This window comes from Euprymna scolopes, chromosome 10, assembly GCF_053919585.1.
Source record: "Euprymna scolopes isolate OS-2025 chromosome 10, ASM5391958v1, whole genome shotgun sequence".
Taxonomy (NCBI): Eukaryota; Metazoa; Mollusca; class Cephalopoda; order Sepiida; family Sepiolidae; genus Euprymna; species Euprymna scolopes.
In genome coordinates, this window is record NC_136491.1 from 27,664,352 (window position 1) to 27,687,032 (window position 22,681).

Below are 22,681 nucleotides of genomic sequence, written 5' to 3' on the forward strand. Positions count from 1 at the left end.
ATTGACCAAGGTCTTATATGTGGGGTCGCCCCCACATAGGGTCTTTGCTTGCAGTATCTGCCGGAACAGATACTACACTTTGATCTTGACCCGAAGGCCAAGTTTGTTAACGTTGCATTTTTTGCTGCATAATCATTAGAACATGCTAAAAATGGCATACATTTTGTATTCTACTGAGTTATAATATGTGAGCTATATTTGACTTTAAGGATTACCTATTGAGCTCAATTTTGCCTGCAGTATTTATTTATACCATAAGGATCTGAAACATTTCAGTCTTTATAAGGAAATAATAGTTTATAATCTTGTGCTGCAATGTAAAGTATAATTATTGAACAAAAATTTTCTTTACATGCGCACACACATATGTGTGTGTTTATATATATATATTTTTAATAAGTATTAATAATTTTTATACCTTCAGATGCTAGTGTTTCATGCTTATGCGATCATCAGTGCAGGAAGTGATAATTACTGCTAGTCGTGAGATTTAAATCCAGTCTTGGCTTTACAGGCTAGTGTTTTTCCTCTTGGCCACCAGGAATTAACCTTTACATTGAAGTGACTTTGAATACTTATAAGCTAAGTGTTTCATGCCTACGCAATCATCAGTGTAAGAAGTGATAATTACTTTTTCTGAAATTTCATCTACAGGGTGGAATGATAAAATTGTCGCACTAGAAAAACAACATGATTCCATTTCCGTTTGATAAAAACTGGTTTTCTTTTTTGTTGCAGACCATCTACTAGTTGGCCAGTTGTGTACAAATCCCAAGATCGATAGGAGCCTTCTATCATGTCTGAAAGTAACACAATGTCTAATGAACGAGATCAGAGATGTGCCGGTGTACAACTCATGATCTCCACCGATCCAAGTTATGACAACAGGACCGTTGCCAGCACCCACAAAATGCAAATCTAGACGGTTCAATGCTTGAGGGTATAGCTCAATGAAAATGGTTGATATGCCATGAAACAAAACAACCAAACAGATAAAACGCAACAACAAAACTATGTGATTCATTCTTTTTGTGGACTGTTATCATATCTTCATAGTTGTTGTTGTTTCACCATGTTTCGGCAAGCTCATCCTCTTACCTTCTTTAGGTGATTAACAACTATGGAAGACAGTAATTACTGGGGATAAGTTACAGGATTCCGCATACCTATCCCGTCACAGTTAATCACCTGACGAAGACCAAAGGATGAGTTGGCTGAAACGTGGTGAAACAACAAGAACTATGAAGATAAGGATAAAAGGGCTCCTCCAGTCTTTGATAGACTATGGATACCCACAAAGGGGTGCCTGCACATTAAATTTTTTGTGGCAGGAGACGTGCAATCTCCAACCACACCTCTCCTGAGTCGACATTGTTAAATACCAGTGGCAAGTGAAGTGTATATACAGGACGACTGGAAACAAATTCTGAGATAAGCGGAGAGCACATACAGTGCCTAGAATTCCCAAATAGTCACCCATCTGGTACTAACCAGGCTCAACGTTGCTTAACTTCAGTAATCTGACGAGAACCGGTGTGTCAACCTGATTATGCCGTATATAAAGATCACTGACACGAGTTCATGACAGAAGAGAGACCGATAAGCAAAAGGTTATTTATGGCCACCACGTTCCCCGGACTTGTCAGCATGTGATTTTTATTTTTGGGGGACTTTAAAACAAAACTGCAAATAAGCCTTATAATTTAGACCAACTAAAGGAGAACATTACCAATGCTATCAGGAGAATCACCAGAAGATGAGGATAATAGTCTTCAAAAAGAATGAATGCACAAATTATGAAGCCTCGTTTCATGGGATTAAAAAAGTAAAAATAAAAAAGAATAAAACTATGAAATTGAGAGATGAATGTAGCTCTCCAGTGAATAGAGTTACTTTTTCTATTGAGAATGTAAAGTGTGATTTTCATTGATTCATGTGGAAGGAATGATACAAGGTAACAAAAGACGAGCAACATAATTTCATTTGTGGTCAAAAAAAAAAAAAAAAGATGGAGACAGCAAGAAAGAAAAATCATCGAAGATTCTGATTGGTTGCAGATAACGAGCAAAAATCAATAATCAATGGAAACTTACCTCACAGGTGGAAGCATAGCAATGATATCGACCAGAAGTCATTTCAGACAGATTCTTCAGAAAGATCTGAAACAGAGATTAAAAAAAAAAAAAAATACACAAAATTTTTATATTGCTTCAGACTGGAAAAAAAAAAAAGAAAAAAAAAAGACTAACTCATTTGAAATTAATTATCACTAGCGGGACCTGTGGAAATTCCACAGGGGACTCATTCATATGTAATATATTGATGTTGGCATTCTGTAGATGTTCAGTGTAAATGGAGACGCTTTGATGTCATTGTAGCTGTTTTGTTAAAACTGCAAAGGTTTTTATCTAAACTAGTACAAACGCCCGGCAAAGCTCGGTCGTAAAGTACGCTTAAATATGATATTTTAATTCTTGCAAATTTCGTATATATCATTATAAAGTTAATGTTCTATCGATTTTTATATGTTATAAAGTTGTGATTTCAAAAATAAAAAAGTATATATCCATGTAATTTGGGTGCATTAGCTTGAATCAAAACCGAAATAAAAACTTATGAAATATATATATATATATATATATATATATATATATATATATATATATATATATATATATATATATATAAAGAATATAAGTCAAATGTGACTAATAAAATTTATTATGTTGTAAATCATTCTAAAGAAGATTTGTCATGTAGGTCCCAAAATTTGGTCTACCTGTTGTCCTGTAAAAACTGTAATTTACAATACGTAGGAGAAACTGGAATGCCTCTAAATAAACGCATGAATTTGCATAGGACTAGCACTAAGGGATGTATTCATGTTGTTAAACATTTTAAAGAAACCTGTAGTCAGTCGTCTTTTTCCGTACAAATAATTGAAAAATTTAAATGTAATGGATATAATAGTCTTGGTAATGTAGATAACGATATCCTAAGGATGCGTCAGGATAAGGAAGACGATATAATTAAAAAAATGCGAGTAATTTACCCATATGGTTTGAATATTAAAGTAAAAAAAAAATAACCTACAAGATTCTGAAATTATAGGTAGATTATATCCAGCTTTGCCTCGCTACGGTATTAGAGATAGAACTCATGTTAATAGAAATAATAGAAAATCAGCTATTTCATGCGAGGATTTTTTTAGTAAAATTAAAGATATCATTATTAATAAAATTTATGAGTCGTTCAATTATATAAGAAAGTTGCTTAATCAAACAAAAAAACAAGTTTTGAAGGAAATAGCATCTAAAATATTATTACAACCGGATATGATATATAAGAAGGACTATTTCATTTAATGGTATGAATACATTCTAGATATAATTGACACTAAATTATATAAGCCACCAGTAAACGATATAAAAAAGAAACTTGAAAATGTTTGTGTAGTTTTATATGAAAATAAAGGGTTTGATGATGTAAATTTGCCTAAAATATTTAATAAACAAAAAACTATACAATTACTACCAAATGAGTTCCAGAAAATAGATCAAAAACCAATAGTTACATATAAACTAGGGCCAACAATACGCAATAAGATTTTTAATTATAAGAAAACAGTAGAACATATAAATATAAAAGAAAATAATATAAATATTCCAGAATGTGAATGTAATTCCTCTCCGTTCTGTAATAATGAGATAAAACATGTAATTACAGGAGATTTACATATAGTAAATAATCCTAAATTAAGAAAACTACTTAGTAAGGGTCCAAATCATAGAGAACCTAAATGCCTAAATTACACTAAATACGTTAAAGAAGTAACTAAAGCACTAGAAGGTTTTATTATGTCTATGGTAAAGAAATATAAATTAGCACAGTCTACGTTTGATGCATGGAAAAATAGTATACTTGAATGCGTAAATAAAAAGGTTAAGCATATAAAACAATTTAAACACCCTAGAAAAACCAATCCTCTTTTAAAAAATTCAGAAATCCGGGAGGAACTTAAAATACTTCAAGAAAAGTTTGTAATAGTTCCGATTGATAAAGCGGCAAACAATATAGCTTTTATATGTAAAAAATATTATATACAACGTTTATTGATAGAAGTAGGACTTATAGGAAACAATTCGGATACTTATAAAGTAAGTAATAGTAATTTAGATAGCATTATTTTGAATAATAGTATTATAAATGAAAAAGTAGGATTAAAGTTAGAAGACAAACACAAAAATCTTCCATGTATGTATTGGATACCTAAAATGCATAAAAATCCAAACGATAGGTATCCCAATGGGATTGGATCCTGCACCATTTTGGGCAAATTTGTATTTACATAGACTCGAGTATATATATATATATATATATATATATATATATATATATATATATATATATATATATATATATATATATGTCATCATTATTTAAAACAGATATATCTAAAACATATAACTTTCATGGGTGTAGGAGATTTATAGATGACCTTATATGCATAAACGATAATGATGAATTCGAAAAAAATAAACATCTTATATATCCAAACGAACTAAAATTGAATTGTGAACATAGAGGACAACAGGCTACATTCCTGGATTTAGATATAAAAATTGAGGATGGGATTTTTCTTTATAAAATATTTGATAAAAGAAACGCATTCCCCTTTAAAATAGTACGTATGCCCCATAAGGATAGCACCTGCCCTGTTTTTGTGTTTTATGGAACCATTATGGCAGAGTTTTTGAGAATAGCTCGCGTTACTCTAAAATTTACAGATTTTATACCACCAGTTTCTAGCTTAGTAATAAGGATGATAAAACAAGGTGGGGATAAAAATAAAATATTTAAACAGTTAAATAAAGCATTTGTTCGTTATCCTGATGCTTTTGAATCGTTTAAGATAAACCAGACTATATTAATAAAGGAAATCCAAAACTATATTAGCAATGTATAAAATGTATTTATAATTACATATAATAGATTTATATTAAAAAAAAAATGTATATATGTAAAAATAAAATGTTTTTAACCTTTATATATCTAATTTTAAATAAATAAGAATGTAAATATACAAACTACTAATTATAGTGGGGGTGATAAGTAGTTAAATGGATTAATCCAAAGCTTATAAATACAAGATTGATAAATTAAAAAAAATGTATCCATTTTAAATGTGGAAATTGATGAATCGCACAGGTAAGAAATTCATTTTTATACTATGAAAAGGTTAGTAATTGCAATTAAGAATAGGAAATTGAAAAAAAAAAAAAAATTTTGTAACATGTCTTCTTCCTAAGATTAAGGGTGGTGGTGTTTGATCAACACTGCTGGGGAGCCATGAAGTAATATACTGTTTTGTTTTTAAATCCCCGAAACAGTGTTTCATGGTAAACAACTGATGATCCCTTGAAAAATTAAAAAAAATTGGTATTATAGTAAATTCGAGAGAGTTGATGCAGTGATTGCAGGTGATTAAATAACTTACTGACTAGATGGTTTTTTAACGAATGATAAAAAGTAATTTTTTGTATAGTTTCAAATGTTAAAAACTTCAAAGACTATATATATATATATATATATATATATATATATATATATATATATAACTTGAGTTCCTTCAGCCATAATCGAAACCGAAACCAAAACTTATGAAGAATTCTTGATAAAATTATTTATGAAAAATAGATAACTTAAGTGCCATCAGCTATAATCGAAACTGAAACCAAAAATTATGAAGAATTCTTGATAAAATAATTTATGACAAGAAATGGAAGTACATAACAATTAAACGACCCGGATGTAAGCGTGGCACAGAAAATAACACACATGCTATCGTATTAATATATAGATTTATTGAGAATTTGGTAAATGACACGGACTGATAACCTGAGTGAATCAAGTTCGAATTCAGCTCATTCCACAGAAACATTTTTAGTTAGGATGTTGGCAAACTTCACGTGGTCCATCTTGTGAGTACCTGATGTCTTTCTAGAAATGATTCTAACTAAAATGATATCAGGGAAACTCATGGCGACAATAGAATCACCTAATTCATACAATACGAATGAAGTATTATTAGTTTTTTTTTAGTAAGCATTACTACAGGGTGGCCCACTTAAAAGTAGCCCAGAAAATGTAGTAGAGAGAAGAAACATTCTTTTATTGTTTAAATTACCTGTGGTGTTATAAAAGATGCTGGAAATGCTCCCCGTTGACATCTATGCATTTCTGGGCATGTTTAACAACGTTTGCAGATACTGCCGGTAGATCTTCTCTGGTGATTCTCCTGATAGCGTTGATAATGTTCTCCTTTAGTTGTTCTAGATTGTGAGGATTATTTGCATAAACTTTTTTGTTTAAAAGTCCCCCAAAGATAAAAATCACATGTCATGGACTCCTGTCAGTGACTTGTGAGACGTGTGGCATGTAGCGCCATCTTGTTGGAAAAAGAATTGCATTTTGTCTTGTGGTGTCAGTTGGTCGTTAAGAGAAAGATGAGATAGATCGGGTTACTTTTAAGTAGGCCACCCTGTATTACCGACGTAAACTATTTGGGAAATTCAATGAAAACAATTTATTTTGCTTTGCCTATTCATTTTTGACCTATTTGCATTAAAAATATTATACTTGGCTCCGACTTTTACTCGATTCCACTCCGATTATGGGTTATTCCAGCCCAATTCATCCAGCCCCGACACACCCCCTCTTGGATTTTTTTCATATTTACACCATACAAACTTTGGGTTAAAACTAAGAGAAATCTGCAATTTCAGCCCAGTTGGATTTCAGGAACATATTTTTTTTCACAGTTGGTTTCGGCCTGGAAATCAAAAATTGCTATCTCATGACGTAGAATTTTCGACTCCCGGCGTTTTACAAAATTTGCATTTTTGTTGCAAAAAATAAAGCTCTGGAGCTAAATATTCACACATATAAGGTTTTGAGGGCAAGGAATCCAAAAATCATGGTTAGAAAGATGGCAAATGAGAGGAAGTACCTTATTTTTACCATTTTAGGTGGTGCCGCAGCACTTTTTTAGAGCTTGTTTGGGGCGATATTTTATTGAGAAAAAAACATAACTGTGGTGCTTTGCCAGACTTCTCCTTTGGATTATTAAAGTGACAATGGGTTGGAAATTACAAAAATCAAATAAAACCTTTCGGCATATTTGACATTTCCAGACACTAAAGCCTCAAAATTGGCATTTTTATAAAAATTTAAGGATTTTTTGGTGAATTTGGCAACAATCTAATCTTAAGTTATGATCAATATCTAGAGCTGAAAAAAGACTTGGATCGGCTCATTATAGCCCATTTTCATAATATAATGTCAAATTACATCATATAAAAGGATATGGACCCCTACTTCACAGTCAAAATGGACAAAAAAATAGTCGAAAATAAAAGACTGATGCATAATCTAGTTTATCATAAGAAAAACTGTCAAACAAATATAAAACAGACATTTGTTATAACTCCAACTATCGACTTAATCTGTCAAAATAGTTCTGAGTCTTATTTTTCTCCTCCTTGTTCTACCATTCACTGAAATACTTGGGGTCTGCACTCTCATAACGACCTTGCTTAGTGGAATATAGCCTCTATCCCTATTAGTTGGCCAGTGGAATTGATGTGATGGTCCATGTGGATGCAGGAATTTGCAAGTAAGATCTTTCTCTTCCCTGTTGACACTCTCAATCAATGCTAACCACCAATACCCATCAAAAATGCAAGTAATGTAGTCATTGCATTTGAGCAACTCCAGAGTTTTATCTAGCGGCGTAGGCATGTCCAGGAAAGAATGGTCGATAAAGATCGTTGTGTCAGCACTCAGTTGCTTGCCCTGAATAATAAACTGAGAAGTTGGTTTGAAATAGTGACAGCTCCTTGTACCAGGCACAGTATCTCCCAGTTTATATCTCATTTGAAGTTTCTCTCGAACTGAAACCATGTCTTCTTTGTCGATCTTTAGAAACATGATACCAGTGATCGATGATCTGCAAAAGTCTGCAACAGCATGAAAAGTGAGTATTTGGTCTTTTATTGGCCTTTGCAAGCTGGCACGGAGAACTTTGCGTTTGACAGCCCCACCAATTCCATCACAGGGTGATTTGCCATGGCTAGTTGCAAAAAATGCCCAAGTTGCATCAATTCCAAAATCTGATGAGTGATGGCAAAGGTTAATAAATGCTTTGAAGTTTTTATATTGGGCAGCACAGCCATCGCTGAAGTACTCTACACTCTTGATCCAGGGAAATTTCTCTTTGATGTACAACATCACCATTCTTTGCAGTTCATGCACAAAACAGGTGTCATGCTCAAGGTCATCTGAAATGATGCATAATGAGATCTGTTGAAGTTTACCATTGTTATCTTTGTAATAAATTACCACTGGATGTATGGTACACTGGTCTTTGTTCCAGTGATATCCCTGGATCTCATCTTGCACCACGTAGTGATAATTTTCCGCAAAGTCCAAGAGAAGTATACATTCGGTCTCAGTTATTTCTTCTCTTCTCTTTTTTAGATACTGCGCTTGGCTCTTTGCTGTGAAGGAATGGGTCGTTAGATTATCAACATTGTATACCAATATCTCTATGAAGTAATCTACATCAGCCATCTGTGTCCGTAGCATTGTCCTATCCACACTCTCCCACTGACTATATGACATCTCACTGTCAATTTCCAATTCAGTAAATTTATCTCTGATATACTTCTCTAGAGCAGGGAAACCTGGGCATTTAGGACAACGGTGGACCATACATTCAAGACTATTGGTGTCGCAAACTACCAAGGCCATCAAATCTTTGTAAGTGATATTAAAATTGGGATTTTCAGTTGGTACATTAGCAGCACTCTCATCTCTGGATTCTTCAGCTTTCCTTCTGAGCTGAGTCTTGACAGTTGAAACAAAGCAGTCAACAAGCAATTTGGTATTTTGATGGTGGGTGCAAACACAAACTGAATGAGAACCTGATGTCAAGACGGTGACGCACCATTTTGGACGGAGCTCACAGAACTTTGAAAGACCTATTTTGTGTTCAGGATAGCTTTCTTTGTAAGCTACATAAAGCTCCTTAAGATTGCATAATAGGAGCCGTTTCTGGACATGAACTTTATTACCAATGCTCACAAAATCTTTCCCTCCAGGCATTAACCGTGAAAATTCATTGTCCTCATAGAAAGCCAAGACAGAATTGATAACCTCTTTTGAGAGACCTCTCCCCTTCTTTTTCTGTGGCAATGAAAGAATACCTCGATCCTTTTTCAGTTGCCGTGCTTCACGTACTATATATTCAGAGACATTGAAATATTCAGACACCTCTTTTCGAGACCAACTTTCCGGAGCTAAAGTCATCAACTGGATCCTCTCACTGGTTTTCATTTCTTTATTCTCAAGTTTGTCCTTCATTGCATCCAACAAACAATCATAATCTTTTGCCTTTGCCACTAAATCCGTTTGACTCGTTTGGCTGCTAATAGGGCTTCCTAATTCAGGGCTAGAGATGTTAAGGACTTTGGCAGCTGCCTCTACTTGCATTTCATAGTTTCTTTCTAATTTCTCTCTGACAATATTGATTTTTGTGTGCTTCTGCATTCTACCGGTTTTTATAGGGGATATATCAAACATCATTAGACTGTCATTCAGTTTCTCTCTCTTTTGTTCAATTTGCGACTCATTTTCAAGGTCTTGGTTGTCACTTCCTTCTGTTTCACTTGTATCTTCTAACTTCTTGGCAGCTACTTCACAGTGACGGCAAAGCTTCCAGCCAGGAACAACATGGTAGCCCTTCTGCTTTAGCATCTCAGCCATGTCTAACTTGATAGCACGATCACCCTTTACCTTTCTTTTGTGCTTCAAAAAGATGTTGCAGCACTTTGTATATTTTTTCTCAAAGTAATGCCCCAAATGAAATTCGTGATACCTGCAAATGTTAGCAACGGTTTCATCAGTGAGTGTGACACCAGCTCTTAATTTGAGCACAGTTCTTACATCATGCTCTAATGCAGTTATTGGTGTTGAAGATGGCTTCAGATTGCGGTGACATGCACTCTTCATTAGTAATCCAAAAGAACATTGAGGAGCACTTGTCATCAATGATGTATCTCCTCCCTCTCGTTTCCTTGGTTCAGAAGACATTCTTAATTTATTGCTCTGGAAGAAAGATGTGAAATAATAATTCACAATGAGCAGAATATGCAATACTCAACTGAATCAGAACTTTTTGAGATATTGGAATCAGAAAAATTTTAACCTAATTTCTGATTCCAAAAACAATTCTTTTAATATCATTTTAAACTTAATTTTCCACTGCTGGTACTGATAAATATTTATTGTTTTTAAACTATTAGTAAAAATAAACTTTAGATCATAATAACATCAAAATAAGGTGTAAATTTAATTTACTTGCATAAAATAAACAAAACAGAAATTGAAACTTCATGAAAATTCGTTCTTAACCTTTAGAAAATGCAGTTTATTTACAAGTTTATAAAAAAAATGGTTTTCAAGAAAAATAATATCAACTTTATTGTCAATTAAATCAAACGTAGAATATAAAACGTGCCTTTTTTATAATTTATTTATTTTATGCTTTTGTCCTCTATGACAAGGCAAAAGATGTGAAAAAGAACATCTTACCAAGTTTGTTTAATCTTGGCCATGTTAATGTTACTGATAAAACTTCATAAAATCAGTAAAACCACGTCCCTTTCCTCCTAACCTTAAGTCCTGATGGTAATACGAATAATGAAATTTAATAAAATTAACAAAAGATAAAAAGTATATGCGATGTGGATGTAACAGGGTTTTTAATAGTTAATTTAGTGAATATAATTCTGGCATTTTTATTGTGTTCGCTTATCTTTCGCGGAAAGACAAAACAAACGGCAAAGTTAACAAAATGCGTCCTAGCCGCTAAAAACTGATGGGGTGCAGTTATGACAGCCGGCTTATCATAATTTCTTTTATAAGCCTCCGAGTAGTTTTTGATTGTGTTCGAAAGATTAAAGTCTAAAATAATCTTCAAAAGAAAAAAAAATGTATTTTCACACATGAAAAAAAAGTTATGAAGAAAGATATGAAAAATCAAAAATATAGCTAAATTTCAAAGTTTTAGAATTTTCGTAAACATTTTCATTATAACTTTTTTTTTTGTAAAAATACATGTGTTTTGGAGAATAACTTTAGGCTTTAATCACCATCAAAATCAAAAACTAATGGGAAACTTATAAAAAATTATAATAACCTGACCTTCATAACCAAAACAATAATTATTTTAGCATGCAGATTGAGAGATGAGTTTTGCATTTAAATTTAACATAAAATTGATTTCCCATACCATGACCATTCTTACTTTTAAAGCAATTAACAATTTTTTTTCCAGATATTATTACAAATTAATATGCTCACGGTCACTTATATTTCTATAGTAGCAGATGAATGGATGCAATGTAGCTTGATTTTTATTCCAGTGGAATCTTTAAGCCACATCTTGCAAAATAAATGAATAATTCTCAAAAATGCCCAGAATTTATTTCCGATAACAAATTTATTGGTGCTCATGCAGAATGCGGACCATGATATTTTTTGATAAGATCAAGTTTAATTTACAACATTTTTGTTTATTTAATTGTTAGGTGGAAGAAGAAAAGTTATAAAATGTCATCTCCTCCTCATTTAAAAAAAAAAAATGAATTTCTAAATAACATTATTTCAGCACGGCTTATATTCTGCATACATACCAAATTTATTTTATTAACTATCCGAAAATACTTAAATAACTAAGAAATACAGGGCTTATTTTAAATTAAATTTACATGTGAATAAATTCTAAAAGAATTGATATATTTCTTTGTCAAGTTTTTTCAGTGTGTTCATGTGTAATCTTTTAAAATAAAATGTTAGAATACCACTCTTGTTTATGAGAGAGAATTTTACTGAAAACTTATTTTAAAATAAATTATTAATAATAATAATAATAATAATAATAATAATATAAATAGTAGTTTTATATAGTAAAAAATATCTACTTAAATTCTACATTTAGATTAAAATATAACTTACATTTTTATGGTGACTGACGAAATTTCAATCTTCTAGTCTGTATTTGTGGGTCTTGTCAGTTCCAAGACAAACTCAACTGGCAAAACGGTTTCAGTAAAATTAATTTTTATTGCTTTTTATCTTCACCCATCCCCCTGTTATATATTGAGAATTTGGTTTTACAAACCAGTAAACAGGGAGCAGCCTCAACCAATAAATAGCCAGCAGCTTAAAAACCAAAGTTAAGACCTTTTAGCACCTTCTTGTTAGATTTGTCAATGCTGAAGGACTGGATAGAAATCAAAAGGTCATGTTTTATGGTTGTTGTTTTTTCCTACACAGCTAAAATAAATCCACATCATATATCTGTTATTAGGTTTTATTTGTACTGGTAGCTTAAAAATAAATATTCCTAATTTTATCTTTTAGTACCAGCTATGGAAAAGTTTAACATTTTTTTTTCAGAATCGTTTTTGAAATTGGAAATTAGGCTAATAATTTAGATCATTTCATTTAGATCAGGTCACTTTTATTATTTTGGAATTTCTTAAGAATTTTATAGGGGTTACTCTCAAGGACATCCCTGAAAAAAATTATTTTGTAAATTTATGATTTTTTGACACTATATGATAGGTTAAAAATATTCAGGAAGCTGGAAGATCTGAGCAAAAAATCGCATTTTCAGAAAGATATAGACGAAAGTTTTAAAAGTTGGATCAAAATACTGTGGTATTTTGAGGGTTAAAATGTTTCTGAAGAAGTTTTCTAATAAAAATTGTTGGATTGAGATAGTACTAAAAGTTTAAGATTTTTACCATCCTATTACTAGTTTCTTATTAAAAAAATAGCATACTTTTATCATAACTTGGTGTTTTCAACCCTTATCAATTAATTTTGAAGACTGTAGGCCTGTGAAATTGTTGAAATTGTTATCAGAACTTTTTAGTATCTGGCTTACTTGCAAATTTATTCCAAAATTAAGGTATGATGTCAGTTTAGCAAATGTCTAAATTAATTATTACATCTAATAGGGAAGGGAATATTTTTCATTATCATCGAAAATAGACCTGACTTTCAACAGAAACTGTGAGTGAACGGAACAAGAACTTTTTAACATTTTTGGTCCAGCGGTAATTTATTGTGTCTAGAAAAAATATATGAAAAAAAAAATGCATTACCATATCAGCCACACCCTTTTTTATTGGATTTTGGGGCATGTGGGTAAAAAATCCCAAAACCCTTAATATCTCTATAAGGATTCACTTTTTAGCAAATCTGATGCCATTTTTGGATTCCTTGGGTCAAAATACTTACCTGTGCAAATTTTCAGAGCCATAGGATCTTTCAATCAGAAAATATTCAAAGAAATGACATCACAAAATTTATCCCGGGCGCCACATTATGCAGCAAAAACGAAAACAAAAAATGCTCTAAATCGGAAACCGCTTGGAATTAGATGCTCAAATTTTCAGGATTTCTTAGTTTCTATATTGTCTATCTGCACAGCAAATTACAGCCAAATCTGAGGGTATGGGTATTTTTTGTCCATTTTGACTGTGAAGTAGGGGTCCATATCCTTTTATATGATGTAATTTGACATTATATTATGAAAATGGGCTATAATGGGTCGATCCAAGTCTTTTTTCAGCTCTAGATATTGATCATAACTTAAGATTAGATTGTTGCCAAATTCACCAAAAAATCCTTAAATTTTTATAAAAATGCCAATTTTGAGGCTTTAGTGTCTGGAAATGTCAAATATGCCGAAAGGTTTTATTTGAGTTTTGTAATTTCCAACCCATTGTCACTTTAAAAATCCAAAGGAGAAGTCTGGCAAAGCACCACAGTTATGTTTTTTTCTCAATAAAATATCGCCCCAAACAAGCTCTAAAAAAGTGCTGCGGCACCACCTAAAATGGTAAAAATAAGGTACTTCCTCTCATTTGCCATCTTTCTAACCATGATTTTTGGATTCCTTGCCCTCAAAACCATATGTGTGTGAATATTTAGCTCCAGAGCTTTATTTTTTGCAACAAAAATGCAAATTTTGTAAAACGCCGGGGGTCGAAAATTCTACGTCATGAGATAGCAATTTTTGATTTCCAGGCCGAAACCAACTGTGAAAAAAAATATGTTCCTGAAATCCAACTGGGCTGAAATTGCAGATTTCTCTTAGTTTTAACCCAAAGTTTGTATGGTGTAAATATGAAAAAAATCCAAGAGGGGGTGTGTCGGGGCTGGATGAATTGGGCTGGAATAACCCTTATGTACTCACTTCAAAATGGTTACTGCAGATTATTTAACTCAATTCACTATTTATGGTAAAGTAAATGGGCTTAAAACTTCTTTGAAATATGAAATACTAGCAGATGTACCTGGCGTTGCCTGGTATCAAACATAAGAAGAAGAAAAAAAGGAAAGCAACTGAGACATGTGCATGCGAGTATTGTTTTTTTCTAAGCAGTTCACTTCTTGTAAGTAAAAAAATACTCAAGTTAAGATCGAAATTAAACCCTAAACACATTGAGTCAAGTACGATAACCATTAGACCAGCTTGATACACTCTTTAAAAAGTGTTTTCAAACATACTTATTTTTAACATAAGGAAGTTGTCATGTTTCACGACCACACATGTGAAACAGTTGATAAACAGATAAAAATATGCTAACCCCAATTACCAATTCTTCAATATTGACCCCTTTAGCAGCCTTTTTTTCTGAATGAAAACTGATTTAAAAGTTTTTCACATATCTGAATACCCTATATACTAAATTTCAAGTCTGTATATCAAAAATTCATTGAGTATATAGGTTGAGAGTAGTCATCACACACACATACATTCACATGTTTATAGATATACTAACAGGCTGCCTGATGTTGCCAAAACATGCATAAATATTATATTTTAATTAATACGGAAACTGAGACATGTGCATGTGAGTATTATGTTTTTTTCTAAACAGTTCATTTCTTGTAAGTAAAAAAAAAAAAAATACTCGAGCTGAGATCGAAACCAAAACGTGAAGACATTAAGGCAAGTATGATAACCATTACACCAGTTCAACATGACATTTATGAAGTGTTTTAAAAAAAACTCTTATTCTTAACAAAAAGGCTGTTATGTTTCCCGACTGTCGTGGAGCAGTTGACAAACAGATAAAAATCTGATGACTTCCATGTACCAATTTGCTAATTTTTACTCCTTAGCAGCTCCTTTTCTGGATAAAAAACGATTAAAAAGTTTTCCACATGTCTGAATATCCTATATACCAAATTTCAAGTCTGCAGATCAAAATTTCGCTGAGTATATAGGTTGAGAAGTGTCCTTACATACACACGCAGATTTTGACTTTTATATATATACTAGTATGGGTGCCCGGCGTTGCCCGGGTGTTTGGAGGTGTATGCTGAGCAAAAATAAAACAACAAAAAAAAAAACAAAAAAAAAAACCGGTAAATTTTTTAACTTTGACCCCTATTATGACCCCTTAAAATTTATTGTTTTGGGCTCGAATCAAGTTATTAAGTTAGACCCATGTCCAAAGAACCTATATCTAAAATTTCAAGTGTTTGGACCCAAATTTGTCGGAGGAGTTTGATAGAGTTCTCAAAGGTCAAATCGTTCAACTTTGACCCCTTAACAGCCACATTTCTGGGCGAAAACCGATCACATAGATTTTCCCAAATCTCAGTAACCTGTATATCAAATTCCGAGTCTGTAGACTAAACATTGACAGAGTTATTGCGTAGGGAAATGTACACAGAGACAGACACACAGACACGTTCACTTTTATATATATATATATATATATATATATATATAGATAGATAGAGAGATAGATAGATAGATATAAATAGATTATATTTTTAACACAAATAGGTTACAATGACAATACTATCTCATTGATTACTGTACACGCAATAACCCTTATCCCTGAGTGGCCTTCGGGCCTTGATAAGTGGTGAATCCCATGTAAAAAAAAAAAAAAGAAAAAAAAAGATGGAGCAGACGAAATTATTTCATTTTTCACTAATTTCCCAATAATATTTCCTTTAAAATAATTCATCTCAGTAATGATTGCCCTAAATTGTTGTATTGGCTTATGACTAAGCTGAATAAAGTTTTATATGCTACATCCCGGGTTTTCTATTATACAGGAGTTGGACAGAATAATGGAAACATCTTATGAATTGAACATCAATTTTAAATCACCTATAAAAATTGAAAAAAAAAAAAAAAAAATTACCAAAATGTTGGTTTCACTTTTTATTAATGGTTATTGTTGTCCTGAATTAATTGGTTACATTTATTTTTTTTTATTTATTTCAAATAGTGCATATTAAGAAAAATAAATAAATAAATAAATAAATAAATAAATAAAATGATCGATCTATCAGCTTTCCAAAGAGGGCAGATTGTTGGTGCCCGTATGACAAATGTCACTGTACTGTAATAGAAGTGGCTGCAGTTCTGGCCATATTGAGAGAGACTTTCTCAAAGGTGATGACAGCCTAAACAAAATTCTGGAAGAAAGCCAAGGCTCTCTTTGAAAGAAATCGTAATTGTAAGAATTGTAAAGAAAGGGGACAAAACTACGGTACCCCAAATTATAACAGAGCTTAATGGGAGAAGTGTGATAAGAAAAAACTACAGCAAAGAACGATAAAATTGTCACACTAGAAAAACGACATGATTCCATTTCCGTTTGAAGAAAACCGTTTTCTTTTTTGTTGCAGACCATCTACTAGTTGGCCAGTAGTGTACAAATCCCAAGAGCGATAGGAGCCTTTTATTATGTCTGAAAGTGACACAATGTCAAACGAGTGAGATCAAAGATTCGCCGCTGTACAATTCACGCTCCCTACCGATCCAAGTTATGACAACAAGACCATTGCCACCACCCTCAAAATTCATCACTGGATTGCCACGAATAACAAGGACGTACCCAGGGTGATGAAAACAAAGTTTCTAGCTACAGTTATGGTCTTTGGTGTGGTTTCAAGTGAGGGCCATATCATGTCATCTCACATCTTCGAAATCGACTTGAAAGTCAACACAAAAGTGGACCTAGATGTGCTGAAGAGTGTCGTGATACTCTAGTGCAATCAGGTGGCTGATGGTAGACCCTGGGTGTTGTAAGAGAACTAGGCAACGGCCCACAAGTCCAAAGAGACCCAGGCTTGGCTTCAGAAAAAGTGTTACCACTTTGTACCTTTCTCTCACTGGCCCCCTTCCTCCCTTGACCTGAACTACTTCATTTGGTCATACGTCGAGAACATCACCAACATGACCTCTCACAACACCAAAGCCAGCCTGATAGCCGAGTATTTGCCAAGCTCCTGTCGATGCTTGTGGAAAAAGGTATGCTCCCAGTTCCGGACCCGTATTGAGATGGTGATTAAAACTGAAGGCAGCTACATTGAATAGATGTCAGCTCTACTACATAATCAAGTTACCTGAATTGATTTTTTGAACTAAAGTTTTGAAATAAAGCTACAGTGTTGTTTTCTTTCGGGCGACTAATTTTTTGTCCCACTCTGTATTTTCGATTATTTTCGATTATTTTTTTTCAACCTCTGTACATCCTTTGCTTAAAACTTATTAGATAAGAATTCTTCTTTCATTTCAGTTGAAAAGAAAAGAAAAAAAAAACTAGATAAATAATAGATTTGACAGAGAAACCAACACGCGACTGTGGAATATATATATATATATATATATATATATATATATATATATATATATATATATATATATATACAATAAATAAATAATACCATAGCTAATGAAATTTTCTTTTGTACCTACCTTACCTGACTCATTTTGTTTGTGCTTTTATGTACTTTAAAATGTTCTTTTTTGATCTCAAATATTCGTTTTTTTACGAGCTGTTTTGCAAATAAAATGGCGGCCTAGAGTCTTCATGGGAAACAAACGTGCCGCCATATTGTTTGTTCAACTGCTCGTAAAAACTGAATATTTTAGAACGAAAAAGAGCACTTAAAACTACTTTAAAACACACAAAAAATGCGCCAGGCAGATACAAAAGTAGGTTTTATTGGTTATGGCAACATTTATTTATCGGAAACTAGCAGGTTGCCACGACGTTTCCCGAGATTAAATGATGATCAACGAATGTTTCACACTCCCATATTTTTTATTGTCATCGAAATCGATGAAATAGCCCATTTTTCAATTAAATCGATTGATTGCCTGCTCTAATCTGGGGACCCCTCACAATGCACCTGGAGAAAGCTTCACATGCCTCGCAGTGACTAAGTTCACAATATATTGTAGTCCACATTGCACTGTAGAGAACCTTCTGTTAATTTTATAAATTTTTTTTTTATATATAATGGCTTGCATTAAAGTTTAAAATGCAAAAGTCAAGTATTATACTCCAATTGTGCTCTAAACAGAAACATTCTTTTCGAATGTGCCCCTTTCATATCAAAGAATCTACTGTTGATTTTATATGGCTGGCATTACTAGTTGTGCGGTGATAATAACTAAGTCAAATATTATTGTGAAATTATGCTTTAAACAGAGACATTCATTTCGAACGCGCCCCTGTCATATCTAAGAACCTACGGTTGATTTTATATGTCGGGCCTTTCGGTTTGTGTGATAATAAAACTTTTCAAATGCACTTCTGATGTTAAACTGTACTTTACTTTAGTCAAAACCGCCTGTTCCTTCTTTCATTGGATTATTTTGATTATCGATAGTTATTGGAGGAATTTCGACACAAAACCTATCTAAGAACACTGCCAGGCACATAAAGTACCTTCGTGTGAAATTTCATAAAAGTCGGTCCAGATGTTTTCGAGTCCATAGGGAACGAACTCATAGACACACAAAGTTCCTTTTATATAATAGTAGAGATAGAGAATTGAATTTTTGACCCCCTTTTTTTTCGTTTGTTGGCTTCTCTGCTGAATCCCCAATAATAGATACATATTTTATTACTTACATTAGTTTGATGGTTACTGCAGTCATAAGCAACGCAGTGAATAGGGATTTCTTTGCCGATATAAAGTTGTTGGATGTAATCAGTCAAAATGTTGAGATTTTGGTCAGGTCTACAAAAACAAAAAAAAAAGTAAAATAGAAAAAAAACAATATATGCAAAGGAACTTGGTTATATAAACAACAAAAGGCTTAGATATTGTTTACAATTTTTTTTTTTTTTTTTTTTACAAAGGAGTCACCACTTATCAAGACCTGGAGGCCACTCGAGGATAGGAGTTAATGAGTGTACAGAAGTCAATGGGGCAATATCGTAGTAATCGTTAGTAGTGTAAATTTAGTAAATTGGATTACTTAAGGGAACGGCTCACCAAGAACTTGTTTACATTAGACTTGAAGATGACCAAATTTTAGTTAGCTGGAAAGCAGGCAAGCACAACAGAGTTCCACAGGTGTGCAGTTCTAAGAAAGAAGCTTTGTTCGTGGAATCTGTGTTTAGGTTTAGGCACAGATAAAGAGTGTGGGAAATTATTGATAGTGGTTTCAGCTAGACGAGTGTCTTTTGTGAAGGTTTTGCAAGGGAAGAGGGGGCCATAGATTGGAGCTCAGACGAGCACTTGCCATGAAAATAATGATAAAGCAGAGACAGGCTTGCAACGTTTCCTCTGTGGGAAAATGGCAGCAGGGAAGAGAAAAGAGCATCCCCTACTAGGCTACAAAGTATATTTTGAACTCTGTCAAGACAGGATAAGGTGCTTCTAGCAGCTCCTGCCCAGATGTGGCAACAGTACTCCATCCTAGGATATACTTATATATTTTATATGGATGTAGTATATATTTTTATTATCTGGATTTAAGATTAATGATAGAAATAGAGAGGAGAGATACAGAAAGAGAGGGAGAGAGAGAGAGAGAGATGGGGGGGGGAAGGGAGAAGGAGAAAAAGGCAAAGAAATATGGCATGTTGATGCATTAGTAAGAAAGTACAGGAAATTTTAACATTAAAATTAGATATCAAAAATAAAGAAATTTCTACTAGAAATTAAGGTAACGTGTTCAAGGGAAGTGACGTCATGTATAGGAAATCTCGAGTAAGATATGAGAAACAAGCTATTTTCTATTTTTATCTTCTGTCCTTGAAAACAAAACAAAATAATAAAAAAAAACGTGTTTTCGGAGTCCTGCATTTCTATATGCGGAACAAGAAAAGAAAGCTAATATTATGCAATTGTCCAGAGGAACTTGCTATAATACTAATAACTACTAAATGTAATACTAATGAATGCTGTAAAAAAAAAAAAAAAAGAAACTTACAAAGAACCCCGGAGCAAATAATGGTGTTGTTGTTCTTTGAAATTGCTGAGAATAAACAAAAGAATCTACACACATCATGATTATGATGGTGGCTGTTACAAAGAAAAAGAAGAGAAAAAAAGGTAAACAAACTTGACACACTAATGGAACTATTTCTTTGACTGCTATAACTACGGGACATGTCACCATGAAACAGCTGCTGCCTACCCTCATTAGTCATCAAATTTTACTCATCCATTCTTCATTTTCAATCCTCCCATAAGATTCATCATCATTGACTTGATAATCTATCCATCTCCTTATCAGTTACCACATTGTTAATTGGTGACTCAGTAAATTAAAATTATTTTTTTATTTGCCGTAAACTGGATTTAGAAGGTGTTAATAAAAATGCGTACATAATCCCTAGAAAGTTTGAAAAGATTGTGTGCGGATAATGTCTCGCATATCTTGAATTTTATGTGCGTATTACACATATGTGTTTTTTGAAGCAAGGAAGGGAAAAGAGAAAAAAGTCTCTTTGTGTATCCCTTTTTATAATCACGATCTCAGCGCCACTTACCTTGGTGAAAAGAGAGATAATTAAGTTTAAAATGCCCTCTGGTGTTTGTATGTGCGAATGAGTAGAAAAGGTTGTTAGTGTAAAAAAATACAAGAAGCTTTGTAGATTTTATAGTTTTTTTTTAATGGTGTGACAGGAAATGATTGAAAGTAAAAATAACCGAGAGATGGTGGTTTTCTCATCGAATATTGCCATTTCTATTAGTTTGTTGAGATTTTCGGTAGTGATATTCGCAGGTATCACTTTTTGAATTAAACCGAATGACATATTGGTTAGAGGCGAGTCCCTTTCTGATTCAAGTATTATAAATCTTGCGAAGTAATCACGGTATTCTTTGTGATCTGTTTTTGATGCTAATCAATGCATGGGTTCTTAAGGGTGTTTTTATTTGCTTTTGTCTATAAAAAAGTTTTTTTTTATTCTCATTGCGTCACTTGATGCACGGAAGGGTCAAAAACTGAGATATTCCAAGGAGTAAACTCATTTGTTTTGCTCTGACAATGTTATCCTCGTTTTGAAAGGAACTTCAAGAACTTATTGTACTCATTTGCTTCCCCACCAAAGCAAATAAGGCACAAGGCCGTTTTTAATGTGGGGTAAAAACCAGCTCCCCTAAAAGTAGTCAAAAAGGGGGCACTCTGATTACCAAAAATAATAATTGTCCCAGTATAGGGGATTTCCCCTCCATTAACTGGTACAAATTATCTTAAGTGCAGCATCTGCAGAACAGATACTACACTTTGAGGTATTTATTTGCTCCCCCACTGAGCAAATTAGGCACAAGGCCGATTTTTAAAGTGAGGAGTGAAGGGGAAATGGGGACCAGCTCCCCGGGGAATAGGGGAGCTGGATAGTGACAATTGGTATGAAGGGTTGCCCCTACATTGACCAAGGTCTTATATGTGGGGTTTCCCCCCACATATGGTCTTTGCTTGCAGTATCTGCCGGAACATATTGTATTTATTTGCTTCCCCACTGAGCAAATTAGGCACAAGGCCGTTTTTTAATATGGAGAGAGAGGGAGGGGGAGGGAAAAGGGGACCAACTCTCGATAGGTGGGAAATGGGAGCTGGATAGTGACAATTGGTATGGAGGGTTGCCCCTACATTGACCAAGGTCTGATATGTGGGGTCGTCCCCACATATGGTCTTTGCTTGCAGTATTTGCCAGAACAGATACTTACTACACTTTGATCCTGGCCCGAAGGCCAAGCTTTCTCTTGCCACTGCCTTCTATAAGAGTTCGTTCTTATCAGAGAGTCTTAAGACCAATTCCTATATCATTATGTGTAATTAACGAAAACCATAGCACAAAAAAGAAAAGCAAAACCTTTTTAAAAAAAACAAACAAACAATGAAAGGATTTATTCAATTATCTATGCCGCTTGCTATAATTGGAAGAAAGTTGGATAGTGTTTGAGTGAAGAATATGATGACCTATCTAAGAACACTCTCAGACGCATAAAGTATATTATGTGAAATTTAAAAAAAATCGGCCTAGTCGTTTTGGCGTCCATAGGGAACGAACACACACACATACACACACAAACAAATTGTCATTTATATATAAGTATAAATAAATCTTAATGAAACTGTAAAAGTATTTATCGAAATAATGTAGTGTCAGAATATATCTGGTTGTTACAGTTTATCTCCAATATCCTTATAGGAGTCTGTGTCATATTTCCATTACACGGAAACCTCACGATATCATTATACTATCTTTAGACAGAACCGATGCTATCTTTAAATCCTAGCCAGAAGACCCAGAAAGTATAT

At 33.3% G+C, this 22,681-nt stretch overlaps 1 protein-coding gene across 1 annotated transcript in view; it reads right to left on the bottom strand.

The window, feature by feature from the left end:
- LOC145285890 (von Willebrand factor A domain-containing protein 3A-like) overlaps nt 1–22,681 on the bottom strand; it is a 333,383-nt gene that overhangs the window by 192,841 nt on the left and 117,861 nt on the right. The window contains exons 10-11 of the mRNA XM_080134354.1: nt 19,032–19,140; nt 2,094–2,159 (exon numbers count right to left, since the gene is read on the bottom strand). Of these exons, the coding sequence (XP_079990480.1) occupies nt 2,094–2,159; nt 19,032–19,140 (175 nt within the window). The remainder of the gene's footprint in view (nt 1–2,093; nt 2,160–19,031; nt 19,141–22,681) is intronic.